The sequence below is a fragment of the Pelodiscus sinensis genome, chromosome 4 (genome assembly GCF_049634645.1).
Source record: "Pelodiscus sinensis isolate JC-2024 chromosome 4, ASM4963464v1, whole genome shotgun sequence".
Taxonomy (NCBI): domain Eukaryota; kingdom Metazoa; phylum Chordata; order Testudines; family Trionychidae; genus Pelodiscus; species Pelodiscus sinensis.
This window is the reverse complement of record NC_134714.1, coordinates 3,095,040-3,103,604: the sequence shown is the minus strand read 5'-3', so window position 1 is coordinate 3,103,604 and position 8,565 is coordinate 3,095,040. Positions and strand designations below refer to the sequence as shown.

The 8,565-nt window shown below is 47.9% G+C and overlaps 1 protein-coding gene across 3 annotated transcripts in view; it reads left to right on the top strand.

Annotated features, from left to right (window-relative positions):
• The first annotated feature begins 30 nt into the window (after positions 1-30).
• The window catches only part of MIS18BP1 (MIS18 binding protein 1), a 64,891-nt gene continuing 56,356 nt past the window's right edge, over positions 31-8,565 (top strand). For 2 of the 3 annotated variants that reach the window (XM_075926124.1, XM_075926125.1), the window contains exons 1-3: positions 31-145; positions 1,034-1,835; positions 5,672-5,788. In XM_075926124.1, coding sequence (XP_075782239.1) covers positions 1,169-1,835; positions 5,672-5,788 — 784 coding nt within the window. In that variant the 5' untranslated portion in view covers positions 31-145; positions 1,034-1,168. Of the gene's footprint in view, positions 146-701; positions 859-1,033; positions 1,836-5,671; positions 5,789-8,565 lie in introns of those variants that run through there. The other variant, XM_014572324.3, reaches the window with a different exon arrangement.

The window sequence follows — 8,565 nt, the reverse complement described above, 5'->3', positions numbered from 1 at the left end:
GGCTCCGCCCCCGCTCTCCAGGCTCCACCCGTCGCCGCGAGCGGCGCGCTACGTCACTCCCCTCGCCGCCAATCCGCGCGCCGGGCGGCGGGACTCAAACCGGCTAACGGCCGCGGGGTGCGCGCGCGCGCGGACGAGGCGGCGGGTGAGTGCGGCCGCCCGGCCCTTGCTGCGGGGGAGGAAGGGGGGCGCCGTGCGCGCGAGGCTTTGGCGGGCTCCGGCCGCCCCCACGGCCGCGGGGTGCACCCCGTTCGGGCCCTGCCCGGCAGCCCCGTGGCGTCGGTGACCCCGCGAGCGGGGATCCGGGGGGGGGCCGGGAGCCGCCTCGCCCGGCCCGGGGATGCTGCGTGGCTGCGGGTCTGGCTTTGCGCTTGTTTTGTTTTTGTAACGAAGTACCCTTTAAAAAAAGCGGCAGCCCCGTAGCAGCGGAGCCGGGGGGGGGGGGTCTGCCATCGCAGCACGTTTGTTTAAACAACCGCATCTAGCGGGCGGGCGCTGAGCTGCTGGCTGTGAAAAGGGCAGAGATAATACAGCGCTGTCAGACCTCCCACAACACCCCGCTTTCTCCACACTTCAGTCGTGTTGATGCACCCCCCCCCCCACTTCTCTGAGTACCCCTAAGGGTGCTCGTACCACTGGCTGGGACACACTGGGTAGAGACTAGCAACCACCACAAAATAACACACTGTCCTGGGCAAAACCCACCTCCTCACAGGAGCTTATCTGAGGGGTGGGTTTTGCCCACGGAAGCGCATGGTACTGTGTATTTTTGTGAGTCCCTCAAGTGCCACAGGGCTACTCGTGGTGAACTAGTGACATCCCTTCTTCACACAGCCCCTGCGGATCCAGCTGATAAACGTAAGTCTGGTGCTGTGTTGGTGTGACCACTTCTGAAAATAATTAACTGGAAACAAGCAGGCAGGCAGCGTGTATGCAGCACAGATCGCAGCGTGAGGGAAGCTAACTTGGGAAATGTGGCACTCCTTATGAAAATACAAAGACAAGCTTCTTTTAACCCTGTTTTTCTTTTTAGATGAAATGCAGGCAAATAAAGTTGGCAGTCCATGGAATTCGTGCTTCTTCCTTTATTTAAAATACTGTACCTAAACATGCACGCTTCAATGGCTTTGCAGTAAGAGCACAAAACATTGGTGTCAACATTGGCAGAATGACTGCAGCACCTGTAAAAAATACACATATTTTAAAGTCTCCTATTTCTTCTGTTAGAAAAGGAGCTATGCCTTTGCAGGCAGTCTTTATGAGCAACATACCTTCAGGTACTATTACTCCTTTGAAAGAGTTGGTGAAATTTCAACATGCTGGTATTACTACCTCTGCAACAAAAGAAACTATGCTCCCTTCAGGTTTGTGTGACTTCAAGGAAAACTCTGCAAGAGGAACAGGAACTTTCAAGAAAAGGGAAGGTATTTTTCAGTCCACATTAATAACAGAGGACACTTATGCTAAAGAATTTCTTGACCTCAGTGAAATAAGGCCAGTGTCTGACACTGTAGCAATGCAAGTTGCGTCTTGCCCTCAGCAACAGATCTTGCCACTAAAAGACAAAAATGTACTGAAACGCAAAGCTTGTGATCCTTTAACTCGTGAATCTCCAGCAAAAATCTTCCAAAGAATGAAAGCTAAGGTATCTCATGAAAAGCAGCATCCAGTGCCCTATAAGGGAAAACTGTTAGAGACAAATGTCAACAGTGATTTGATCCTGACTCCTGCTACAAATCCTGCCCATCAGGGAAGATGGGATAAAAAAGTCAGTGATGAAGACAACCACCAAAGAGATGTCAAGCTACCTGATAAACAGATCCAGCTAAGAAAAGGTTTGTTGCATTATGTTGCCAAGATGCCTGGTTAAATTACGTCCTCCAGTAAAATGTGGGTTTTATTATGCTTAGGTTATAGCTGCATGTGGATTTACTGGAAGTTGTTTTCCAGATCCTGTTAGCCAAGATAAGGAATGTTTGTGCTCCTTCCTTCTACTTCCAGCTATCCTCCCTTAAACATAAAGAAATATAGCCAAATCTATAAGCAATGTTGTAAACTCCTGGTAATTAAATTTTTTCCTCCACCTTCTTCATATAATTTTTCTACACTATATTCTCTACTTTTCTCCTCTGTTTTTACTGTTTTTCAGCCCATGAAATGGCCTATAACCATACTTATTGCATAGCTTCCTCTCTCCAGCTAATCTAACACGTATAGGTCTTGAATGTTTTATGATACTCTTAAGAGCCAGAGGATTAAACCTACTCCCCAAAGACCAAAATCTATTATCCAAAGACCAGTGCAAAAGATGGAGCACATACACCTGCCATTTCTGCTAATAGCTATCAGCGGAAGAGGCATGATCTTAGATACCATCTTTAAAATGTGTTTTTATTTGGACCTTTAGTGATGAGGCCATTCTTTTTTCTTTTCTCTGCTTTTGGCTACATGGTGTTACATAAATTTAAAGTCCTGTGCTCCCTTCCCAAAAGCCCATGTTAACTGTTGGAATTGATGAGCAGTAGTTTCTTCTCTGTTTCCCATCTTAGAATCATTTGGTTGCTGCAAGGAGAATGGTGATATGTGATCTGTAGCACTGTATTACAGTGATTGTGTGTCTGAGTGAAAGGATGGATCAAGCTTCAGGATGCAACTGGTACACACAGTCATGGATTTCTATTCCATCAGGTGTGCTATGCTTTTGTAAGGTTTTAGAACTGGGAGTATGCTGCTGTGGGAGCATACACTGTCCCTGTGCCGTGATACCTTAGAGGGGGCAACATGGTTTGTAATGTATCAATAGCTTATGAGCACTCTAAGATCACTGTTGTCATACAACGTGTTAATAGTTTTGAGCATTTTTAATGTAGGTAGATTCAGTTTTTGTCCACCTATAGCTCAACTTGCTATCCATTATATTGCTCAGGAGTCTGAATAAGCCAGTTCCCTGAGTGATGTAAGTTATACCAACCTAAGTGATGTCTCTGGGAGAGCTTCTCCCACTGACTTTGCTACTGCTGTTCTTAGGCCATGTCTATACTAGACCCAGAAAGTTGGCTTAAGGTGTGCAAGTCCAGCTGCAAAAGTAACGTAGCTGTAGTTGACATACCTTAAACCGAGCTTGGCTCCATCTTCACAGTGAAAGGCTGATGGGAAAAAATTTGACTGAGAGGAGTACAGGCACCAACTGTGGGTGCCCTCAGTGTTTTATTTAGCAGGTATTTACTAGATCTATTAAACTGAACACCAGAAGATCGATCTCGCAGCACGTGGAGACCTGGCGTAAGGAACTAGAGTAATTAAGTTGATGAGAGAGCACTCTTTCGCTTTGCTTAGAGCAGTGGTCTCTAACCCTTTTAAGCACAAGATCACTTTTTGACTTCAAGTGCAATTCAAGATCTACCTCAAACCCAAATACCCTTGCCCTGTCTCCTTTGTGCTCCTGTGAGGCCACTGTCTCTGCTCATTCCATCCTCCCTCGCTCCCTCCCCTGTCCTTCCACACTTTCAACAGTCTGGGGCAGAGGGTTGGGGTGCAGGCTCTGGTCTTGGATTAAGGAATTTGGAGTATGAGAGGGGCTCTGAGCTGAGCCTGGGTCAGGCAGTTGGGGTACCGGAGGGAGTTCTAGGTACAGGCTGTGGGAGGGTGTTTGGATGCAGAGGTGCTAGGGCAGGGATTTGGTGTGCAGGATGGAGTTCATGACTGGGGTAGGGTTTCGGGATGTGGGCACCAGCTGGGCACTGCTTACTTCAGGTGGCTCTTTGGTGGTGGTGCAGTGGGGCTAAGGCAGACTTACCCCTGTCCTGGCTCTGCACCACTCCCAAAAGCAGCCAGAAAACTCCATCCCAAGTCCTGTTGTTCCCCCTCTCTGCTCTGTGGAGATAGGATACAGGGTGGGAGTAGAACACCTTGACATCAGCACCCCCTCTTCTTCCTCCACTTCCTCCACTGTTTTGGTTGTTAGCTGGAATCTGCTCTTCCATTGGGGGTTAGTATTAACACTGCTTGGTATGCTAGAGGTGAAAGCTTGATCTCACTGAACTCAATAGCAACACTACTATTGACTTCAGTTGCAGGAATTCACAATGGTGCTATTCCGAGAGAGATTTTTTAGAAGTTGAATTGCTTGTGTAGAGGAGATTTAAGACAAAAGGGTAAGAACATGAAAGGTAAAAACAAGAAATAAGAGAAACTTATTACCGTATTTTCCGGCGTATAAGGCAACTGGGCGTATAAGATGACCCCCTAATTTTCCAGGTAAAACATAGGTTTTGGCCTATACTCGCCGTATAAGACTACCCCCCTATACAGAACGTCCCTGTGCTGATACTGTATGTACCGCACTGAGCCAATCCCGGCAAGCAGTGTATTCTATTAATGCATACAAAGCCTGCTCGGCTTGGCAAAGGTTGTAATAGCCCGTCTCCCCCTTCCCCTCCCCCCCCAAACCCGTGTGGGGACGGGTCCTTGCGTTGACTTCACGGAGGCCCCACTCCCTAGCTTTGCTCTAGGCTTGCTTGCAAAGGGGGGTTTAGGTTGCGGTCTACGCCCATTTATCTGGGAGAGACCAACCTACCGCCCAACAAGCCGTCCGCTTTTCCGGTTGGGGGAGAGTCCCCATAATCTGGGATGGGGAGGACCCGGCGCCCGTCGGAGGCTACTCACGGCCCCTCTGGGTCTGTAGGAAGTGTCGCTCCAAGGGCCAGCGTCTCAGGCCGCCTCGCCTCTGGGTCCAGTGCAAGTCCGGGGGTCTGGAACTCTCTTCCCCTCACGTCACCGTCCTCTGCCACCTCGTGAGCTCTCGGGCCACCTCTGCCGCCTTGGCACCCCGGGTCGCCCTGCCGCGGTGCCTGCCTCTCGTGCCAGCTCCGTGCTCCCCGCTTGCTCCCGCCGCCGCTGCCCGGGGTTTCTGCTGGCCTCCTCCCTCGGCTGGTGTCTGCAGTCGTCCCCGGAGGCCCCCTGGCTGCTTCCCTGCTCCCAGCCGTGCCCGCTGCGATCCTCCTCCGGCCGGCCTGGGACGCCCTGGCCAGCCCCACGCTCTCCGCCGCTTCCGCCCCTGACCAGCTGGTCCGGCCGCCTTTTAAACGCGGTGGGCAGACTCGGGCGCACACGCTGCACCGCCGGGGGAGCGAGCCGGCTCCTGCTCTCCTCCCCCCGCTGCCGGGGTCATCTGCGGGCGCACCCAGGGACGGGGGCACCCCATCACAGTAGCCGAAGCTACAGTATGTTTATACCCGGCGTATAAGACGATCCCCGATTTTTGGGGGATGTTTTTTAGTATAAAAAGTCGTCTTATACGCCGGAAAATACGGTAGACCTGTCCTATTCCTAGCCATAGATAAGGAGCACTGTCCTTCCTACTTCAAAAGACAGTACTCGTATTGGAAACTAGAGTGAATATTAGTAATGAGCAACATCTGGTCTGTTGAGAAGCAGGGCATGACCTTCATTTTTTCAAACAGTAAGCTTTTTAATGTAAAATGTTCCATTTGAAACAATTGGCTAATATAAACTCTCTTTTTTTTTTAAGTTTGAAATGTACATAATTCTTATTTCTTGTTTTTAGTTGGTGAATTTAATATCCTGTGAAATGTATAGTTAGTCTAGTAAGTATAATAAGAATTTCTGTTATGTTCGCTTCCTGAGTTTAAGAGAAACATTTTTCTTTTAGCACCACATTGGACCACGGTACTGCAAAACAAAAATGTGGATTCCCTCAGTGTGGTTTCAGAATCTCCTCAAAAGTTCATTTTACGCATGAAACAGAAAGTGCAGACGCAGCTACAAGGTATGTTTTGTGGCAGTGCTGGGAATGGTTCTTAAAACAGTGGCTGGCTGTTTGTATTTCTATGTTCGTGGAATACACTTATGCTACTATGAATCCGTCAGGATCCAAGCCATTTGTTCATTATATTGAAAGAGCCCCAGAGTGGCAGGAGGGAAGAATGCTGACTGCTTTTCTAGTCTCTGCGGCAGCTGTGAGACTTGAGGTGGTATCCAGGTACCAGTTCATTATACTCAATATTTCGTTTATTAGCAAGAGTGTTATAGTGAGTGAGTATTGTTGCTGTTAGTTACAGTACAGTAAGTATTAGGGATGTTAAAAAGTGGTTAATTAGGTAACTGTGTAACATCTGAACATCTCAGTGTTACCTGGTTATGTGCTGCACACACTGCAGTATAAGGCTCCTAGCTGCTGGTGCCGCTCCCAGGGGAGCCTGCTACACGGTAGGCTCTGCGGTAGAGGTTTTATACTGCAAAGCCTGCAGCATCTGATAGCAGCCAGCTCCCCAGTAGCTCGTGTATGCTGGAAGCTAGCTTTTAAGCCAGCTCCTGGTGCCTACCTGCTCCCGGGGAGCTGTCAGCCACCCCGTGTGGCTGCCAACTCTCCAGGAGCGGGACCAGAAACCTGCATATAACTGCTATGGTAACCAATAAGCTCATATTTTTCAGTTAACTGTTTAAACAGTTATACTTTCACATCTCTAGTATTTCCTCTTCCCTTCCCATCAATGCCTGGTGGAAAATGCTGAAAATGTGGGAGGAGATGTAGGTAAAGAATGCTGGTACTTTGCTTACTATTACTTGCCCTCATCTGCCCCCCATTCCTCTCCCCAAGAATTTGCAGACCCCCCCTATTAAAATAAGTATCCACTGACTGGACATTTGTCTAGTTTTGTTTCAGTTCTTCATTTATCTTGTCTCTTATAAAATAACTGCTTATGACATCTGATTCCAGTGGAGCTTGATACGATCCAATAAAGTTCCACGCAGCATATTGAAATGCCTAACGTAGGGAATGCTAGTGGAAATGGGCTAGGTTTAGAAGTTAAAATAGGAAAAGAATAAGATAAAAATTTCTTAGAAAAGTTATGTCTTCGAGTCACCAGGGCCCAGTGAAGTGCATCCTAGAATACTAAAGAAGCTGATAGTCATTCTTCCGTTGTACTCTGCACTGACTAGGCCTCAGTTGGAGTATTGTGTCCAGTTCTGGGCACCACATTTCAAGAACGATGTGGAGAAATTGGAAAAGGTCCAGAGATGTGCAACAAGAATGATTAAAGGTCTAGAGCAGGGGTGGCCAGCCTCTCACTCCAGAGCCACATGCGGCTCTTCAGAAGTTAATATGCGGCTCCTTGCTTAGGTACCAAATCCAGGGCTAGAGCTACAGGTGCCAACTTTCCACTGGGCTGGAGGGTGCTCACTGTTCAACACCCCAGCTCTACCCTAGGCACTGTCTCCCTCCACGCTTTCCCCCTAGGATCCTGTCACTTCCTACCCTCTCTACTGAGCCTGTCACACCCATGCTTCCCCCTCCAGTGTCTCCTACTGAAAAAGAGCTGATCACAGTAGGCAGGAGGAAAAGGAAAAGGAGGCACTTACCAGTGGGGCTGCCACTGGGTGGGATGTGCTGAGAGGAGTGGTGGGGAGATGATCAGGGCTGGTGACATAGAACTGCTGCTCTTTGACAATGTGCATTGGTAAATTGTGGATCCTTCTCAGGTTTAGGTTAGCCACCACTGGTCTAGGAAACATGACCTATGAAGGAAGACTGAAAGAATTGGGCTTGTTTAGTTTGGAAAGGAGAAGTCTGAGAGGGGACGTGATAGCGGTTTTCAGGTATCTAAAAGGGTGTCACAAGGAGGAGGGAGAAAATTGTTCTCCTTGGCCTTTGATGATAGGACAAGAAGCAATGGGCTTAAATTGCAGGAAGGGAGGTTTAGGTTGGACAGTAGGAAAAACTTCCTAATTGTCAGGGTGGTGAAACACTGGAATAAATTGCTTTGGGCAGCCAGAGGCTGGCCACCCCTGCTTTAGACCTTTAATCATTCTTGTTGCTCATCTCTGGACCTTCTCCAATTTCTCCACATCTTTCTTGAAATGTGGTGCCCTGAACTGGACACAGAAAGGAGTAAGCAGTGAGGTGGTAAAGTTTGCTAATGATACTAACCTGTTTAAGATAGTCAAGACAGAAGCAGACTGCAGAACTTCAAAAAGATCTCACCAAACTGAGTGACTGGGCAACAAAATGGCAAATGAAATTTGATGTGGATTAGTGTAAAGTAATGCACATCGGGAAAAATAACCCCAACTATACGTACAGTATGTGGGGGCTAATCTGGCTATGACAAATCAGGAAAGAGATCTTGGAGTTATCGTGGACAGTTCTCTGAAAACTTCCACACAGTGTGCAGCGGCGGTCAAAAAGGCAAAGAGGATGTTAGGAATTATTAAGAAAGGGATAGAAAATAAGAGACAGAATATCTTACTGTTCCTGTATAAAACTATGGTATGTCCACATCTTGAATACTGTGTACAGGTGTGGTCTCCTCACCTCAAAAAAGATATTTTGGCTAAAATTATTAGAGGTTTGGAACGAGTCCCATATGAAGAGAGGCTAAAGCGACTGGGACTTTTCAGTTTAGAAAAGAGGAGACTGAGGGGGGATATGATCGAGGTCTATAAAATCATGAGTGGTGTGGAGAGGGTGAATAAAGAAAAGTTATTTATTAGTTCCCATAATAGAAGAACTAGAGGACACCAAATGAAATTAATGGGTAGCAG